The 20184-nt window shown below is 42.4% G+C and overlaps 1 protein-coding gene across 2 annotated transcripts in view; it reads left to right on the top strand.

Moving 5' to 3' along the window:
* The window catches only part of dnah5 (dynein, axonemal, heavy chain 5), a 390322-nt gene that overhangs the window by 301593 nt on the left and 68545 nt on the right, over positions 1–20184 (top strand). For both annotated transcript variants that reach the window (XM_039736932.1, XM_039736933.1), the window contains exons 58-63: positions 2560–2736; positions 3173–3376; positions 8504–8683; positions 11826–11963; positions 13613–13748; positions 17011–17327. In XM_039736932.1, the coding sequence (XP_039592866.1) occupies positions 2560–2736; positions 3173–3376; positions 8504–8683; positions 11826–11963; positions 13613–13748; positions 17011–17327 (1152 nt within the window). The remainder of the gene's footprint in view (positions 1–2559; positions 2737–3172; positions 3377–8503; positions 8684–11825; positions 11964–13612; positions 13749–17010; positions 17328–20184) is intronic.

Here is a 20184-nt window from a genome sequence, read left to right on the forward strand (position 1 = left end):
ACCACGATCAGCTGGGGACTGATAGGCTGATGCCGGTACTCCCTTTCGTTTTCAATATCCATCTCCAGGTCACCTGCATCAAACTCCGAGTCTAAAAAGTCAGAGTCCGATTCAGCAAAATTACGTAAAACGGAGTGTGGAGTATTTTGCTTTGCACATTTGCTTTAGTCTCCCCAGATGTCGAAGCCATTTTAGAGGCTGTTTGCTCTTCACTACTCCTGCATGTCAAATCAACAAAGCTACCTTTCCTTCAACCAAAGAGAGTCAAACTAAAACGTAAGGGCGAGTTTTGTCACCGTTTATAGCCCATTACCCTCCTCTACCCCTGAATTTCGACAAGAGTCAACATCAGCACTGAAAGAGTTAAAGGAAATGACGAGGAGACCTGAGTGAAGTGTTTAAAATTATGAAGGGAGTTAGTGAAGTGGATCAAGACGGTGACTTTAAAATGAGTTCATCAAGAACACGGGGACACAGTTGGAAACCTGATAAGTACGGTGGTAGACAGTAGGACTTTAGAGACCTTCAAAACTTGACTTGATATTGTTTTGGAAGAATGTCAGGTTATATAGCGCCTTGATGTGTGGAGTACAAGTCACAGGAGATTCTGCTCAAGCTTTATAACACACTGGTGAGGCCTCATCTGGAGTAATGGGTGCAGTTTTAGGCCCACCAGGCATAGCAGCACTAGAGAAAGACCAGAAATGAGCGACTCAGCTGATTCCAGGGCTACAGGGGATGAGTTATGAGGAAAAATTACAAGAGCTGAGCCTTTACAGGCGATGAAGAGGAGACCTGAGTGAAGTGCTTAAAATTATGAAGGGAATTAGTGTAGTGGGTCGAGACGGTGACTTTAAAATGAGTTCATCAAGAACACAGGGGCTCAGTTGAACAGTAGTGTGGTAGACAGTAGGACTTTACCGACCTTCAAAACTTGATGCTATTTTGGAAGAATGTGAATGTGTGGAGCACAAGTCACAGGAGGTTCTGCTCAAGCTTTATAACACGCTGATGAGGCCTCATCTGGAGTCCTGGGTGCCATTTTGGTCTCCAGGCTACAAAAAGGACACAACAGCACAAGAGAAGGTCCAGAGAAGAGCGACGAGGCTGATTCAGGGCTACAGGGGATGAGTTATGAGGACAGATTCAAGGAGTTGAACCTGTTAACCATTTAATGTCAGTAAATGTAACGAGTTACACGTAGTAAGTTAAAATATGAGGTTGCAATACACAATGGGAGGTCTGAAAAGCAAAAGTTCCCCTTATAAGAAGGACTTGGGAGTCGTAGTGGACTCGGCACTATCAACAGCCAGACAGTGTTCAGAAGTCATTAAGGAGGCTAACAAAATGTCTGGTTATATAGCACCTTGATGTGTGGAGGACAAGTCACAGGAGGTTCTGCTCAAGCTTTATAACACACTGGTGAGGCCTCATCTGGAGTCCTGTGTGCAGTTTTGGGGCCACCAGACATAGCAGCACTAGAGAAAGACCAGAAACGAGCGACTCAGCTGATTCCAGGGCTCCAGGAATGAGTTATGAGGAAAAATTAGAAGAGCTGAGCCTTTACAGGAGATGAAGAGGAGACCTGAGTGAAGTGTTTAAAATTATGAAGGTAATTAGTGCAATGGGGCGAGACAGTGACTTTAAAATTAGTTCATCAAGAACACAGGGGCTCAGTTGAACACTTGTTAAGTAGTGTGGTAGACAGTAGGACTTTACCAACCTTCAAAACTTGATGTTATTTTGGAAGAATGTGAATGTGTGGAGTACAAGTCACAGGAGGTTCTGCTCAAGCTTTATAACTCACTGGTGAGGCCTCATCTGGAGTACTGGGTGCAGTTTTGGAGCCACCAGACATAGCAGCACTAGAGAAGGTCGAGAGAGGAGCGACTCGGCTGATTGCAGGGCTACAGGGGATGAGATATGAGCAAAGATTAAAAGAGCTGAGCCTTTACAGGAGATGAAGAGGAGACCTGAGCGAAGTGTTTAGAATTATGAAGGGAATTAGTGCAGTGGAGCGAGACGGTGACTTTCTGTCCTCTCTGGCCATCAGACCTTCCTTACTTCATTCTTTGTTAATTAGTATTGCCTAATTTTAATATTTTTTCTTTCTTCATCTTGTAAAGCACTTTGAGCTCCATCATTTGTACGACAACGTGCTCTAGAAATAAATGTTTAAAGAACACGGCGTCAGAGCTGGAAACTTTAGGTAAATTTCACACAACCATTAGGAAGTTCTTCTTCGCACAGAGAGCCACAGACACTTGGACTAAGTGAACACGTGGAGTGGTACACAGCAGGGAGCCTCCACACTCGACTTGATGTTACTTTAGAACAATTCAGTGGATAGGAATGACAAGCTTTGCTGCTCTGAAAGGCCTTTTCTCTTCTCGGTTGTTCTCAAGTCGCGCAGTAACAATCATTACTAAGTCTACGATATGTTCTCGTCCAGATTGTTCTCATATTGTCCTAATGTGACTCTAACCTGCCATGTCCCCTTGCCTTTGCATCCTTTGATTTCAATTTGCTTCCTTCTTCTCATCTCCATAATACCCACAGGTATTAAAAGAGGTAACCGTGAAGGCCCAAGCGGCGGAAAAAGTGAAACTGGAAGTCCAGAAGGTGAAGGACAAAGCCCAGGCTCTCGTGGACAGCATCTCAGCAGACAAGGCCATTGCGGAGGAGAAGCTGGAGGCCGCCAGACCCGCGCTGGAGGAAGCCGAGGCGGCTCTGCAGGTGCCAGCTTTGACTCTTTTTTTTTTTTAATGTCCGCCCAAGCAGCACCTCATGCTTTACAAAGCAGAGCTTGTCACTTGTATTCGGTGGGAGTTTGTTTTCTTTGCGTTGTCACCAAACGTGAAGACGAGTTTTGAATTTGGAATGTGGTGAAAAATTTTGAAAGCAAAAGTTTAATGAAACAAAATGGAAAAGCTATTACGCAAAAGACATTAAGAGGATTAGACTTCCTAATGCTGTTTTTCAATTAGTGTTAAAATGTTAAATATTAAAGCTGCAATTAAACATTCGCCTGCTTTTCTTCATTTAAAAGCATACAGCAGCAAACCCGAAAGGAAATATTTCAGTTCTGTTGGAGTTTTAATTTGGCTTCTCATTAAATTAAGCAGGCTGTTTACGGAGGGTCTCTCTCGCTCTCTCCTTCTTTGTATTGCAGACCATCAAGCCGTCGGACATCGCCACGGTCCGCACTTTGGGTCGCCCCCCGCACCTCATCATGCGGATTATGGACTGCGTGCTCCTGCTGTTTCAACGCAGAGTCAACACTGTAAAGTTTGACCCAGAAAGGAGCTGCACTATTCCTTCATGGCAGGAGTCCCTGAAGCTGATGACGGCGGGCAACTTCCTCGGCAGTCTCCAGGTAACGGTGCCACCCTTGGCACACGCAGTCTCTCCAAGTCGGGGGGAAAAAAAGAGTTGAAATTCAACACACTGCTTTAAAAGTGTTGGTTATGGCAACCATTGAGAGAAGCGGATTTGCAGAGCGGTCATCGGCACAGGAACCACAGAGCCCGGTGCAGTCGGTGCACGGCGGGCTTCTGCTTTGACTTGACGTCGTTTTCATTTTCATATTCATTTTACTCTCACAAGCCTTTCAGAGCCTGCTGCATTAAAGCATCCTCACGGCCCATTGGTAGGTCCGCCATGATTCACCGTGGTGTGTTTTTGATAATGTTCAGTGTAATTTAGCATTTAGTCTGATGTCCACCAAACTCAATTCTGGACTAATCGGACATTAGGACCTTCTCCCAGCTAACTTCAGAGTCGCCCTTTTGCCTTCTGCCCAGAAGTCCTGTGTGTTTTTCCACTTTGCCACTCTCCCATAAAGCCGTGACTGGTGAAACCTCTGGGCAGCAGTTATTGTCTGCACATCGTTTCCACTCTCATCAATTATAGCATATAACTACTCCAGAGTTCTCAGAGGTGTCTTGGTGGACCCCTCACTTGTTTCCTTAAGATTTTGTGGATGTTCTACTTGAGCAGATTAACCGTTGTGCCACACTCTTTCCATGTCCTCGTGACTAATTTAACTGGATATTCAATGATATTAATATATTTCTCCTTCCCCTTTTTGTGCTTTTCACAGAGTTTCCTGTTGTGTTCTTTTGCCTTCGTTGTGTAGGTTAGCCCACCATACTGACTCACCACATGGTGGCTCTTCAACATTCTGGTACAATTTATACGACAATCAATTGAACCCTCACATGGGTGATTTTCATTGACTCAGTGATGGAGCGTAAGCAAAAGAAGATTAAGAGGTGACAAGACTGACGTGTTTAAAATTATGAAGGGGATTAGTCCAGTGGATCGAGACGGTGACATTAAAGTGAGTTCATCAAGCTTTATAATGTGGCTCTTCTGGAGTCCTGTGTGCAGTTTTGGTCTCCTGGCTACAAAAAGGACAAAGCAGCACAAGAGAAAGTCCAGAGAAGAGCGACTCGGCTGAGTCCAGGGCTACAGGGGATGAGTTATGAGGAAAAAATAAAAGAGGTGAGCCTTTACAGGAGAAGAAGAGTGTGTTTAGAATTATGAAGGGAATTAGTGCAGCGGATCAAGACGGTGACTTTAAAATGAGTTCTTCAAGAACACGGGAACATAGTTGGAAACTTGTGAAGGGTCAATTTTACTGAAATGTTGTAAAGTTTTACTTCACACAGAGATCCACAGACACCTGAAATAAAAGACCAAGTAGGGTGGTGGACAGTTGGACTTTAGGGACTTTCAAAACTGTACTTGATGTTATTTTCGAAGAATGTCAGGTCATATAGCGCCTTGATGTGTGGAGTACAAGTCACAGGAGGTTCTGCTCAAGCTTTATAACACACTGGTGAGGCCTCTTCTGGAGTACTGGGTGCAGTTATGGTCTCCAGGCTACAAAAAGGACATAACAGAGCTAGAGAAGGTCCAGAGAAGAACGACTAGGCTGATTCAGGGGCTACAGGGGATGAGTTATGAGGAAAGATGAAAAGAGCTGAGCCTTTACAGGAGATGAAGAGGAGACCTGAGTGAAGTGTTTATAATTATGAAGGGAATTAGTCCTGTGGATCGAGATGGTGACTTTAAAATGAGTTCTTCAAGAACACGGGAACATAGTTGGAAACTTGTGAAGGGTCAATTTTACTGAAATGTTGTAAAGTTTTTCTTCACACAGAGATCCACAGACACCTGAAATAAAAGACCAAGTAGGGTGGTGGACAGTTGGACTTTAGGGACTTTCAAAACTCTTACTTGATGTTATTTTCGAAGAATGTCAGGTTATATAGCGCCTTGATGTGTGGAGTACAAGTCACAGGAGGTTCTGCTCAAGCTTTATAACACACTGGTGAGGCCTCTTCTGGAGTACTGGGTGCAGTTATGGTCTCCAGGCTACAAAAAGGACATAACAGAGCTAGAGAAGGTCCAGAGAAGAACGATTAGGCTGATTCAGGGGCTACAGGGGATGAGTTATGAGGAAAGACGAAAAGAGCTGAGCCTTTACAGGAGATGAAGAGGAGACCTGAGTGAAGTGTTTATAATTATGAAGGGAATTAGTCCTGTGGATCCAGATGGTGACTTTAAAATGAGTTCAACAAGCTGTATACCGCACTGGTGAGGACTCTTCTGGAGTCCTGTGTGTAGTTTTGGTCTCAATATTCCAAATGATATAGCAGCACTAGAGGAAGTCCAAAGGAGATCAGCTAAGCAGATCCTGCCTGGGACTGAGAAATTTGAGGTATGAGGAGATACTGAGAAGCTGAGCCTTTACAGTTTAAGCTAAAAGAGATTAAGAGGAGACCTGATTGAAGTGTTTAAAATTATGAAGGGAATTTGTGCAGTGGATTGAGACGGTGACTTTAAAATGAGTTCATCAATAATACAGGAACACCATTGGAAACTTGTTAAGGGGAAATTAGTAAGTCTTTCTTTACAGAGAACCACAGACACTTGGAATAAATGACCAAGTAGTGTGGTGGACAGCAGAACTTTAGTGACCTTCAAAACTCAACTTGATGTTTTTTTAGAAGAATTAAGTGGACAGGACTGGCAAGCTTTGTTGGCCTGTTCTCGTCCAGATTGTTCAAATGTTCTAACGTTCTAAAACCAATGGGCTGTACCAGTGTTGATTTAACGGGGTCATATTAAAGAGTCTGAATACGTATGCAGTCAGTTATTTTGTTATTTTTGTACTGAATTTAGACCACTTTCACTTTGATATTCAAGTGTCCTTTTCTGTTGATCGTTGTCATAAAAGCCAAATGACACTCGTTGTGATTTTATGTTGTATAACATTTGCTGTGACGTGGAGTGTCAGACATGGTGAAAGGGTGGCTGAGGTTTCCAAAAGACCATTAAGCAAGGCTGGAACCTTTACTGACCTGCCTAGACGAGGCAGCCCTCCAGCTGCTCCCTGCAGGCTTCAGCCTACACAGGCCCAAAATGGGGGAACTAATATATTAAATGTTTGTTGTTTTTTTTTTTTTTCAACATTTTATTGATTTTATTAAAATTCCATACAAGCAAGTCAAGTTTAACAAAACGTGGTTTGAAACAAATCAACCCCCACCCATGAGAAAGAGAGCCAGCCCAGCAGAGTAAAACTTTAATACAGTAAACCCTCATTTATCGCGGTTAATCCAGAATGTCAGAGACAGTGAGAGAGACAGAGAAAAGCAAACAATCAAAAATCAATACGTGCCTTTCGGGCTTTCAAGAATGTGAAGCACTGCATGGGAAGCATACCATATATATCATTGAGGAGTTTTATTTAATACTATGTAATACGTGCTCTGATTGGGTAGCTTCTCAGCCATCGGCCAAGCGTGTCCCTTGTAAAAAAACCAAGAAATCCGCGAACCAGCGAAAAATCCGTGATGTATATTTAGATATGCTTACATTTAAAATCCGCGATGGAGTGAAACTGCGAAAGTCGAAGCGTGATATAGCGAGGGATCACTGTAATAGTAAAAATGTGTAAATAAATAAATTAATAAAAAACAGGGGAGAGAATCCACTTCCTCAATTTATATGCTTATTCTAGAATGTTATTGATTTGATCCTGCCAGGTTTTGAAAAAGTTTTGTACAGATTCTTTGTTTTATTTTTCCAATTTCAGATAATATATAACATCAGTTACCCACTGACTTAAAAGAGGTGGGCTGGGATTCTTCCAGTTGAACAAGAGAAGTGTAAATGTTAGCAGTGAAGTAACGGCCATTCCAGTTTGTTTGTCCTTCTCCACTCAGCCCATCTGCAAGTACACTTAAAAGTTAACAATACAAAGAAAGTCCTAGAAAATACTGCAATGTTCCACTAGGGGAGGGTGACCATAAACCTCTGGCTTATGAACAAAAGGGTAAAAATGAAGATTTATTAACAAAATATTCAAATGGGCAATCAGAAGCAAACAGGTCCCAATGCTCAATCCTGAGATAAATCTCCAAAAAACAAGAAGAGCGATTCTCATAAACTCCAGTACTAACTTGCTGGTCCACTGAAGGGGCTTCTCTTTCTTCCAGATTTATAAAGCCAGAAAGGGAAAGGAATTAGTCCAGTGGATCGAGATGCTGACTTTAAAATGAGTTCATCAAGAACCCGGGTACACAGTTGGAATCTCGTGAAGGGTTAATTTTGCACAAACATTAGGAAGTTTTTCTTCCCACAGAGATCCACAGACACCTGAAATAAGAGACCAAGTCGGGTAGTGGACAGTCGGACTTTAGGGGCTTTCAAAACTCGACTTGATGTTATTTTCGAAAGAATGTCCGCTTATATATCGCCTTTATGTGTGGAGTACAAGTCACAGGAGGTTCTCCTCAAGCTTTAAAACACACTGGTGAGGCCTCATCTGGAGTCCTGTGTGCAGTTTGGGTCTCTGGCTTATAAACAAAAGGCCAAACATGAAGATCTATTAACAACATTTTCAAATGGGCAATCAGAAGCAAACAAGTCCCAATGCTCAATCCTGAGATAAATCTCAGTAGAATCCAAAAAACAAGAAGTGCGATTCTCATAAACTCCAGTACTAACTTGGTGGTCCACTGAAGGGGCTTCTCTTTCTTCCAGATTTATAAAGCCAGAAAGAGGACCCGGCAGCAGTGACAGCAGGGTGACCCTGTCTGTTGGGGTTATACAAGGAATACAAGGAGCAGAACAACATTTAGAAAAGGTGTACATAAACAATAAATCATTAATAAACATATCAGATATTACAACAAAATAAGAAAAATAACAAAACCAAACGCAGACGGGCATATAGCAACAGTAAAATGTGAAGATTTCCAAAGTGGTCAGTAGGGTCTGTACAGTGCTGGGTGACACAGCAGTCAAACCATCGACCTCTGACGTTCCAGTTCCTTAGCCACTGGCACCCTCTGCCAGCCCATTGTTCTCATTGTCGTCTTTGGAGTGCCCCAAACCCCACTGTCCGAGTGCCACCGCTCAAGAGGTCACACACATTAATGCCGCTGCTCCTGTTTCACTGATGTCACTCTCTTCTCTTCTTTTCTAGCAATTTGCCAAAGACACCATCAATGAAGAGGTAGTAGAGCTGCTACACCCATACTTCGAAATGACCGACTATAACATCGAAACTGCCAAAAGAGTGTGTGGAAATGTCGCCGGTCTTTGTTCTTGGACAAAATCCATGGCTGTCTTTTTTTCCATTAATAAGGAGGTCCTACCACTAAAGGTATTATGCATTTCTTTATTGATTCTTCTCTTTGATTTATTTCTCTGTGTAACATAAAAAAAAAAAATGAAACGTTTTGAGGTCCAACATCGTTTAACAAAACTTCAAAAAACTGGAGATCGGTAATTTAGGCGTGTGGAGTGTCGTTTTATGCTATTTCAATGTTTCTGATCACAAATAAAATCATTTTTTTACTTTGTACCCTCCCCCATCCTAACCTATCGTCTATGGGGGAGGAGCGAAAGCTTCAGATTTGCGAAAAAATTTGGATCCCTGGGTTTCGACGGCTCTTGACGTTTTAGGGTCCCCGATACAGAAAGCATCGATATCTGGATGATGGCTGTCACAGTTTCTTGAGGACGGTCTTGAGCTAAAACAGCTGGACGGAAAAACCCCAAACTCGAAACTTAAGCCTGTTATGAGATGACGAAGTGCTGATTCGTTTTTGACCAAATTGCGGCAGAGAAAGAGGCACTCAGAGGAACCCTCAAATACCATAATTCTGCAATTTATTAGGAATTCTTCTTGTCAGTTGCTATCGTAATGACCTAATGTTTGATCAGAATGATCAGCATCAGAGCGGTAAATAATAACTGAAATGTTCGAGAAGAGTTCGGTTAATTTGGTTTGTAGGGCGCAAAGCCTACTGACACTCAGATCTGAATTTTTTTGTTCTATACGACTAATTAACGTGACATGGCATACAAAGTAACACAAAAGCCTGGCCCATATTTTTGATATAGTACTGTATATACTCGTGTGTGAGTCGGGTCTTGAAACCCAAAAAGTTGATCATATAATCAGACCCAAACTTTTACGCCCGTTCAAAAATAAGACACTTCTTTTTTTTTTTTTTACATCTTCTTGCCTCCTCCAATCTCTCATCAGTTTCTCAGACACATCAAACTTTGGTGCAGCAGCACAGTTACCAATTTCTTTCACCACTTCAAAGATGTTTAATTTAAAACCAGCTTCATATTTTCTTCTGATCGAACGCTCCATCGTAGATAAGGGATGCTCTTACGATAAAGGAGTTTGTGGGTGTGAGATACAAAAAACACAAAAAATTGCAAACGTCACTTCGGAATAATTCGGGTGTCACCATGTGGTCACGTAGGCACAATACACAGAAAAACAAAGGCCGTGTGTTACTCTGTCAGGTGGGCGTTCGCATATCGTAATCTCTCTGAGACCAATAGCGTTAGTTTTCCACATTTGACTTATACAACCGACATTATAAAATACTGGAAATTATACAGTAAAATCAAGCCCTGACTTCTATGTGGGAGAACTTAAATGCGAGTATATACGGTATTTATTACGGGTGGTCCTATCCCTCTAAGAGCCCCACTATCAAAAGGTTAAAGAAATGATACATTTCAAACATACTGTAAACATGTCGACCTTGTTGAGAGGTTTACTTACCTCGGCAGTGACATTCATGTCTCTGGTGACTCTTCCTATGAAGTCAGTAGACGGATTGGAAGAGCATGTGGGGGGTCATGAGGTCACTGGAAAGGGGTGTGTGGCGCTCCCGATATCTATGAAGTAGGACGAAGATCCAAGTCTTTAGAGTCCTGGTGCTTCTTGTCTTGCTATATGGTTGCGAGACATGGACGCTACCCAGTGACCTGAAACGAAGACTGGACTCCTTCAGTGTCTCTTCGGAGAATCCTTGGCTACCACTGGTTTGACTTTTGTGTTGCTCACGGAGTCCCAAATGAGGCACATGACCTGCATTGTGAGGAAGTGTCAGTTACGGCACCACGGCCATGTGGCGCATGTGATCCAGCTCGTAAGATCCTCATTGTTGAGGACCCGAGTGGCTGGACCAGGCCAAGGGGTTGCCCACATAACAGCAGGCTGCGGTAGATAGAGGGTCATTTCTGGAGGGTGGGACTGGACCATGTGTCTGCCTGGGGGGGTTGCAAACCGGGATCCCAAGTTGTTTCGTCATGTAGTGGGTGCTGCAACATGCTGTACTAGTGCATGTTCCCCAACCTGATCTGACTGAACATGTCAGGTTATCGTTTTAGAATATTTCAAGGTCAGTGATTACAGAGATATCTGCAAGAGAATTAAAAAAAAAAAAACTCAAGACGTGTAGTCATCGTCCATCTTGGAATTATCTTGGGCTTCCTCAACCTGAATTAAGTCCTCCGATGTCGGCCTGGCGTGATATTCAGGTGTGTTCAGAGCTAACTGATAGGAAACTTGGAGCTTTTCATGTCTTTATTTACTTCGCTATCTGTTCCCGTGAGGGCTCGCCACAGTGGATCATCTTTTTCCATATCCTCCTGTCCTCTACTGGAAGAGTCAATCATTATATTTTTGGTTCTAAAATAATTTTGTAACAATAAGTCATATTCAAAAGAAATAGCGATAATAAAATGCAATCCCATGCGTTAGTAGACGTGCTTTTGAACGGCACTTTACAACGGAGTCCAAAGCGGAGCACAAAGAGGCCCGTGGTGGCTCAGTGGCCTGCAATTCAAGAGATGTGACAATGACATCGGCTGGCGTGTGCCAGTGCTCGAATTTTGTTAAGCATAACATTTTTAAAAGTATACTCAGTAGAGTCATGTCCAATAATTAGCAATTGAAAAATATCTATGAATACAAAATGAGCAATACTAGCATAAAATAAGCATCAATATTACACTACGAAAGAAGGAAAGGAGCTGCCATTTAGCTACTGATATTAGTTAAAACACAGTCATTCATTAATTCTGTACAAATAAGTAAGAACTTGGAAAGGAACTGATTTATTGTATAACGGGAATATAAATGGCACATAATGGGTGAGAAGATAAGGGACTCACCGTGATTGTCTGTATCTATGACTGAAAGATCAGGGGGTTCTCTTCGGGTGGTCCAGTTTCTTCTCACTGTCTAAATGACATGTAAAGTTGGCCCTAGTGTGTGTTTGCTGTGTGTCACCCTATTGGGCTGTCACCCTGTCCAGGGTTTATTCCTGCCTTGTGCCCTATGCTAGCTGGGATAGGCTCCAGCACAACACACGGGGACCCCAATCTGGATTAAGTGGGGCTGGAAACTGACATGACACCCAGAATCAGTGGATTAAGGGAAAAAGTAACCACGCAGTGTGATACAAACTGTCAACTTCTTGTTTACTCCAAAGGCAAATTTGGTGGTGCAGCAAAACCGACTGGCCATTGCCAATGAAGATCTTTATAAAGCCCAGGCGGAGCTCGACGCCAAGCAAGCGGAGCTGGACATTGTGCAGGCGGAGTATGAGAAGGCCTTGATGGAAAAGCAGGTCAGTATTTGACATCTGAGGATTTCCTTCATGTGGATATTTGGCTTTTGAAATCTTAACTTCACAGCCCTTTCACTGGAAAGATATCCCGATATCTATGAAGTAGGACGAAGATCCAAGTCTTTAGAGTCCTGGTGCTTCTTGTCTTGCTATATGGTTGCGAGACATGGACGCTGACCTGAAACGAAGACTGGACTCCTTCAGTGCCTCTTCGGAGAATCCTTGGCTACCACTGGTTTGACTTTTGTGTTGCTCACGGAGTCCCAAATGAGGCACATGACCTGCATTGTGAGGAAGCGTCAGTTACGGCACTACGGCCATGTGGCGCATTTCCCCGAGGGTGATCCAGCTCGTAAGATCCTCATTGTTGAGGACCCGAGTGGCTGGACCAGGCCAAGGGTTTGCCCACGTAATAGCAGGCTGCGGTAGATAGAGGGTCATTTCTGGAGGGTGGGACTGGACCATGTGTCTGCCTGGGGGGTTGTAAACCGGGACCCCAAGTTGTTTCGTCATGTAGTGGGCGCTGCAACATGCTGTACTAGTGCATGTTCCCCAACCTGATCTGACTGAACATGTCAGGTTATCGTTTTAGAATATTTCAAGGTCAGTAATTACAGAGATATCTGCAAGAGAATTAAAAAAAAAAAATTCAAGACGTGTAGTCATCGTCCATCTTGGAATTATCTTACCTGCTTATTTAGGTGCTTTCTCTATACCAGTACGCCAGTTACTAGCATTCAGTGAACAACCCGCGCTTTAACTCTCTGTGAATTTTCACGTGATTTTGTGTTTTTTCTCATAAATTTGAATTGATTGTTGAAAAGTATTGAGGTGGCATGCGTATCCGGGACTTGGCTGCTGCATACCGTATGACGCGAATGACGGTATCTACGATTGTGAAAAACAAAGACGTTATTAAAAAGTAAAGTGAGGTTAAATTTTCATTTATTTCATCTAATTGCTTTTGTATTTATGTATTTTAGTATTAAGCAGTGTTTAAATTATTTTATACAACCCCATCAATGTATAATATGCCAAGAACAATAGGATTTTTTTTCATGGGAACGGATTAATCATTTTCCCTTTATTTCTTAAGGGAAAAATTTGTTTGGTATGCGCCCTGTTTGGTATAAGTCAAAGGATCGGGAACGGATTAAGGACGTATACCGAGGTACCAGTGTAATCGGACAGTGGTATTGAGTCTGAGTGTCTGTAGGTGTCAGAGTTTGCATTGTTAAAAAAAAAATGCCGCTCTATGGCAGTCTAAATAGTAGAGCCGGCCCCCCAGTTGTATATGGACCAGAAATGCATTTGCATTTACACTGGTGTTAAAGGTGGTCACTACCCATTTCGGAGCACCTCTGAATGTGAACGGTGTGATCTGATCACCTGGGCAAGTGCTCCTCCATTACAACTGGATCACTGAACCCACCTGGTAATTCGAGCTTTGAAGGACCCCCTCATTTCTTTAACCTTAAGGTATCTATTTATGAATCTCGTCTTCTGCGTCATCTCGACTTTACCTCTTGACATTATCACCATGGAGCAGCTTGCTGTCGTACTCCCCATGGTGAAAATGTTCTTGTTTGAGGCGCTTTCGTGCTGGCGACCTCTGATACACATTTAATAACGTTTCTCTCATACCGCAGACCCTCCTGGAGGACGCCGAGCGCTGCCGCCACAAGATGCAGACAGCGTCCAGTTTGATCAGTGGGCTTGCTGGGGAGAAAGAGCGCTGGACAGAACAGAGAAAGGAGTTTGCTGCGCAGACCAAGAGGCTTGTTGGTATGCTCATTTCATTAAAAGTGATGTGTTTATTTATCCCTTTTTTTAGGAAATTGAATGTTAATGATTTTGTCTTGTGAGGGAATCACTGATGTGTGTAAATAAGAATGAGAATGTAATGAGACAGATGATAATTACACTGGTAATAAGTTAAAAAGACATCGCCTTATTGGTTTAATACTGTAAGTCTCCTATGATCCAAACACATGCTGTGTGACAGTTGTCCAAGTCAGTGGCACCACTAGGGCTGGCGTCACCCAGTGCCAATAGAGTGTAACTGAAGGCCGTAGTATCTATGAGGTCAGTCACGTAACGCCCCAACATCATAACGACGGCCACAACGTAATCACACAAACAGCAATCACATGCCCAGTTATACTTGGGTTAAGATTAGGGTTGTGTGAGGGTTACATGACTCAAGGGGCATTTCATGACTGATGTCGTGGGCATTGCATGACGTATGTCATGTAGGTATTGCAGTCTGCAATTTGTCATCAATCCTTTAGCAGGCATCGGGACGAGGCTGCCCTCGGAGCCAGTATGCTACTGTATGGACGTCCCGCACGATTTGCTTCCAGCTGGCTTGATCTTGTGCTGTCACCTTGGCCTCTGTTAGACTGAGTCGATGTCATTTGAGATGGTCCTCAACTTGATGTACCCAAGTTTTCTAAGGCATATTTCATTGTACATTCCAGGTTGTTGGGTAGTTTCACCCTAGCAGTCGTTAAGGGAGTCTGTTTTCATCCATCCTGCACACATGGCCAAACCAGCATAGTCTTCTTTTCTGAATTTGTTGGAGGGATCTGATCCTTATCGTTTCATTTCGTATGTGGTGTTTGAGCGAGATTCCGAGAATTTTTCTCAAGCATTGCATCAGGAATGTTTCTAGCCTGTTGAGGTCTTGACTGCAAAAGCTTTCAGGTTTCTGAGTCCTAAAAGAGGACTGGGATGACGAGTTGCATCTTCGTCTCGATTGTTATGCTGTTTTTTATGCCAAAGGCACCAGTTTGGTGACCCAAATGCAGCAGCGGCCTGGCTGATTCAGCTGAGAACCTCGGAGGTAGCAGCTATTTTCTTCTCCTGTATGACCAACCCGTGATATTTGAACTGCGCTCCTTGCTCAGGCCCAACGCCATTAAAGTAGACTGCAGCCGGAGACCCGTTGGATAACGTTACTTTCATTTTTCATTGTTGATTTTCAGCCCATATGGTAGCATCTGATTTGCGACTATTTGCAGAGTCTCTGTAACTTTGGTGTCACTGTATACAAAACAGTGAGACCCACCTACCCAGTGTGGTAACTAAGGTCAGATTAAGACCCTCCACAGGGCGCTGGGTGACTTGATGAACAGAACTTCTTAACAGTTTAATGCAGCGTGGTAATTCCTACAGTTTATGGTGTGCGGACACTCAAATCTTTTTTCCTTGATTGTCGACCTTAGTGATTTCAATCCATAGACACTTGATCAGTTCATCGACCGGGGTAATGAAGCAGGGAGATGGGGGTCCCTATTGATGTTTTCACCATCTTTTCATCGAGCTTGGGCCTGCAGACTCTCAATTAGTGCATTGAGTTCCCCCTCTAATGGTGTCACCCAGTGTAGTCCGCCCCCCACTAATGACATCCAACTTCACATCTTTGGGTTTATATTAGTGAGGGACCCAGACCAGGCGGTATAACATTTTAAGGATCTTTGGCAGGGAATAAGGCAAAATTTCATTGTAACGAATTTCACGATGCAAAATATTTCCCCTTGGGATTAATAAAGTATCTATCTATCTATCTATCTATCCATCCATCTATCTATCTATCTATCTATCTATCTATCTATCTATCTATCTATCTATCTATCTATCTATCTAGTGCCTTTCATCTATCTATCTAATTATATAGTGCCTTTCATCTATCTATCTATCTATCTATCTATCTATCTATCTATCTATCTATCTATCTATCTATCAATCATTTGGTGCCTTTCATATCTATCTATCTATCTATCTATCTATCTATCTATCTATCATTTGGTGCCTTTCATATCTATCTATCTATCTATCTATCTATCTATCTATCTATCTATCTATCTATCTATCTATCTATCTATCTATCTATCTATCGCCAATCTGAAACGTGGCATTGTCTCATAATTTGTATGGCATTACCACATGACTGAAGTAAAGCACAAAGACAAGCAAAAACATCTTTCATCAAAAGCAGGGAATCTAAAAGTCTGACTGAAAAACTAGAACTGACATAAACCTGCCAGACTGACTGCACTTTCACAAGACTGTTACTCTCACCCTACATAATGATGTGAAGGTGAAAGATGGCGGGCAACACAGATATAAACTTTCAAGAAGATGGGCTGGAATCGCAAGTTTTGCCCACTGACTTGATTTAACACTAGAATTACCAAAGCCTACTAAAAAACATGTAATCCCGGCCCACCTTAAATCCCTTTGCACCTCTCCATCAGTGGCTTTTGTCTTGTAAATGGATTGATCTGCACAAGCAGCAAGCAGCCTGCTATACCACTCATCCACCTTTGCCAGCTCTACTCCCTGCATCCTCACCACTCCTCTGACCTCCCTCTCATTCAGACACATGTATTCTGTCTTGGTGGTCCTACTGACCTTCATTCCTCTCCTCTCTAGAGCATATCTCCACCTCTCCAGGGTCTCCTCAACCTGCTCCCTACTCTCACTACAGATCACAATGTCATCTGCAAACATCATATTCTGGGGCTGCACAAACCAGTGTGTTTCTTCATGCCAGTCCCAAACCCGGATAAACGGGGAGGGTTACATCAAGGGGGTTATCCGGTGTCGATATGCAGACAACAATACAGATCTGAATTTATTTTGTAATGTTTTCATTTATGAATGTCCACCAATAAGTAACCATAAGCATACAGTGCATTTCTTTTACAAGGATTTCATATCGTGGGAATATTTTATCGTGAAGCCTTAATCACCATATGAACTGCATTATGAGATAAGTGTCTTGTGATTAGTCAATGGCTCAAACAAATTTGGGAAACCCTGCTATAACCTTATCTGTCCTGTGATTGGCTGGTAATCCAGTTACTGTTACTGCTGGGTCAGGCTTTTTTATCTCTTGACTTTTGACGTATTCGGCAATGACTTGACTGTCGTGATGGACTTCTGTGCAGTTTCTCTGGTTCTCATGTATCGCTGTTGTAAGTAAGCCGGGTCGCCTCTCTGTCGTAGATACAAAATGTGACGTATGGTTCTGTAATTCCAGGGGATGTCTTACTTGCTACTGCCTTCCTTTCATATTCTGGACCCTTTAACCAAGAATTTCGGAACCTGCTGTTAACGGACTGGCAGAAAGAAATGAAGACACGTAAAATACCCTTTGGGAATAACCTGAACCTCACGGAAATGCTGATTGATGCTCCGACTGTCAGTGAATGGAACCTTCAAGGACTACCAAACGATGATCTTTCGATACAAAATGGAATTATCGTCACTAAAGCTGCACGCTTCCCCCTCCTGATTGATCCACAGACGCAGGGCAAAATTTGGATAAAAAACAAAGAAGCTAAAAATGAACTGCAGGTACGTGCCATTCGATTAAACATTTTCTGTTCTTACTTCCTATACTAGGGTGGCATGGTGGCACATTGGGTTTGGGTAGCGCTGCTGCCTCGCAGTTAGGAGACCTGGGTTCGCTTCCCGGGTCCTCCCTGCGTGGAGTTTGCATGTTCTCCCCGTGTCTGTATGGGTTTCCTCTGGGCGCTCCGGTTTCCTCCCACAGTCCAAAGACATGCATGTTAGGTGGATTGCCGTTTCTAAATTGTCCCTACTGTGTGCTTGGTATGTGTGTGTGTGCCCTGCGGTAGGCTGGTGCCCTGCCTGTGATCCTGTAGCTAGGATATAGTGGGTTGGATAATGGATGGATGGACTTCCTATACTATTTCACTTGTATGCCTTTTGAAATGTCGGATTGAGTTTTTGAAATGATATTGCATGTGGGTCATATGGAGTGTGAACAAGTTCTACGTCTGCCTCCATTTTTTTCCACGAAAAAATGTAAAATCCCCGGTGAAATGACATTATCACAGGAAATAGCAGAATTTCACTGTCATGTCGATTCACATGGGACTAGTTTAACCTGAAATTGCTTTTTTTACGAACCTTCTATAAGAAGGTAAATGGCTCTGTACTCTTTACTGAGACGTGAACACACAGTTTGTAAAAAGTTACAGTCGTGAGTGATTCAGACGGGACTACAATTACAGAGGTCCTCCGGTAATAACTGCTGTATCCCACTTTCTGGTATAAAAAGAATTCTGTCCAAACATGGCTTTACTTCCGGTATTGAATGGAAGAAGTTTAACCTTTCAATCCATCAAGCTCATTTTGTTAGCTAATAGCTACGTAGTCCTCATATCTTTCTGGCAGTTGTGAGGGTTTCCTCTTCAAATCCTTGAAGAGTACACAAAGAGTTTATACCTCGTGAAGATCTGCAAAAAGATGCCGGTACTCGGTGCTCTAAAAAAAAAGTGTTGGTATAATGAAACTTCAGTCATCACGACCCAGTTACAGTCGAATGAAGAGCTGGCCGTATCTGGAGCAAAGCTAAACTTCTGCGCCTAATCTCGGCTTGAAGCGGATCACACAGAGTGTGGACAAGTTCTAGGTTTGCCTCCATTTTTTCCACGAAAACAACAACAACATTTATTTATATAGCACATTTTCATACAAACAGTAGCTCAAAGTGCTTTACATAATGAAGAATAGAAAAATAAAAGACACAGTAAGAAAAGAAAATAAGTCGACATTAATTAACATCGAAGAAGAGTAAGGTCCGATGACCAGGGTGGACAGAAAAAACAAATAAAAAAAAAGAAAAAATTAAAATCTGTAGGGATTCCAGACCATGAGACCGCCCAGTCCCCTCTGGACATTCTACCTAACATAAGTCAAACAGTTCTCTTTGGATTTAGGGTTCTCACGGAAGGACTTGATGATGATGGTCACGTAGACTTCTGCCTTTTAATCCATCCATCAATGTTGGAGCATCATGAAGCTTTGAGTAGGTGGTGGTGACGCAGGCTGGAAAAAGAAACAGAAGAGAGAGTTGGGGTCAGTACGGATTTTCGAGCCACCATGAAACGTTATAATGAATTGAACATACAGAGTATCAGGATTAAGTTAAAATGAAGTTATAAAAAGGCCATGTTAAAGTAATGTGTTTTCAGCAGTGTTTTAAAGTGCTCTACTGTATCAGCCTGGCGAATTCCTATCGGCAGGCTATTCCAGATTTTAGGTGCATAACAGCAGAAGGCCGCCAGCCTCACCACTTCTTTTAAGTTTAGCTTTTGGAATTCTAAGGAGACACTCATTTGAGGATCTAAGGTTACGATTTGGAATATAAGGTGTCAGACAGTCCGATATATAAGATGGAGCGAGATTATTTAAGGCTTTATAAACCATAAGCAGAATCCTGAATGACACAGGTAACCAGTGTAGTGACATTAAAACTGGAGAAATGTGTTCGGATTTTCTTTTCCTAGTTAGGATTCTAGCAGCTGCATTCTGCACTCGTTGCAAGTGATTTATATCTTTTTTGGGTAGTCCTGAGAGGAGTGCGTTACAGTAATCTAGTCGACTGAAAACAAACGCGTGAACTAATTTCTCAGCATCTTTCAGTGATATAAGAGGTCTAACTTTACTTATGTTTCTTAGGTGAAAAAATGCTGTCCTAGTGATCTGATTAATATGCGATTTAAAATTCAGATTACAGTCAACAATCACCCCTAAGCTCTTTATCTCCGTCTTGACTTTTAATCCTAATGTATCCAGTTTATTTCTAATAGCCTCATTGTATCCTTCCTATTGAAAACCTCTAACCTCACCGTGGGAAATGTCGTTTTCATAAGAAAAGACAGAATTTTACTTCCATGTCGATTCATATGGGAGTAGTTTAACTTGCAGTTAGCTTTTTGATGAACTTTTTATAAGAAGGCTCCGTAATCTTTCCGGAGACGTGAATGCGCGGTTTGTAAAAAAGTTATAGACATGAAGGATTTGAATGGGACTACAATTACAGAGGTCCTCCAGTACAAATTGCTTTACCCCACTTCCTGGTGTGAAATGAATCCCGTCCAAGTAGGCCTTTACTCCATCTAAGTTGGAAGAAGGTCATACAGAGTGGAGACGAGTTCTACGTCTTTCGCCATAAACCTCTAAAATTCCAGGGGAAATACCGTAATTACAAGGAAATAACAGAATTTTACTGTCATGTCGATCTACACAGAACTAGTTTAACCTGAGATTATTTTTTACAATTTTTTTTAGAAGAAGGTTAGAGCTCTGCAATCTTTACTGAGACGTGAACACACAGTTTGTAACAAGTTACAGCCATGAGTGATTCAGACGGGACTACAAGTAGAGAGGTCCACCGGTAATA

The sequence above is a fragment of the Polypterus senegalus genome, chromosome 15 (assembly GCF_016835505.1).
Source record: "Polypterus senegalus isolate Bchr_013 chromosome 15, ASM1683550v1, whole genome shotgun sequence".
Taxonomy (NCBI): domain Eukaryota; kingdom Metazoa; phylum Chordata; class Cladistia; order Polypteriformes; family Polypteridae; genus Polypterus; species Polypterus senegalus.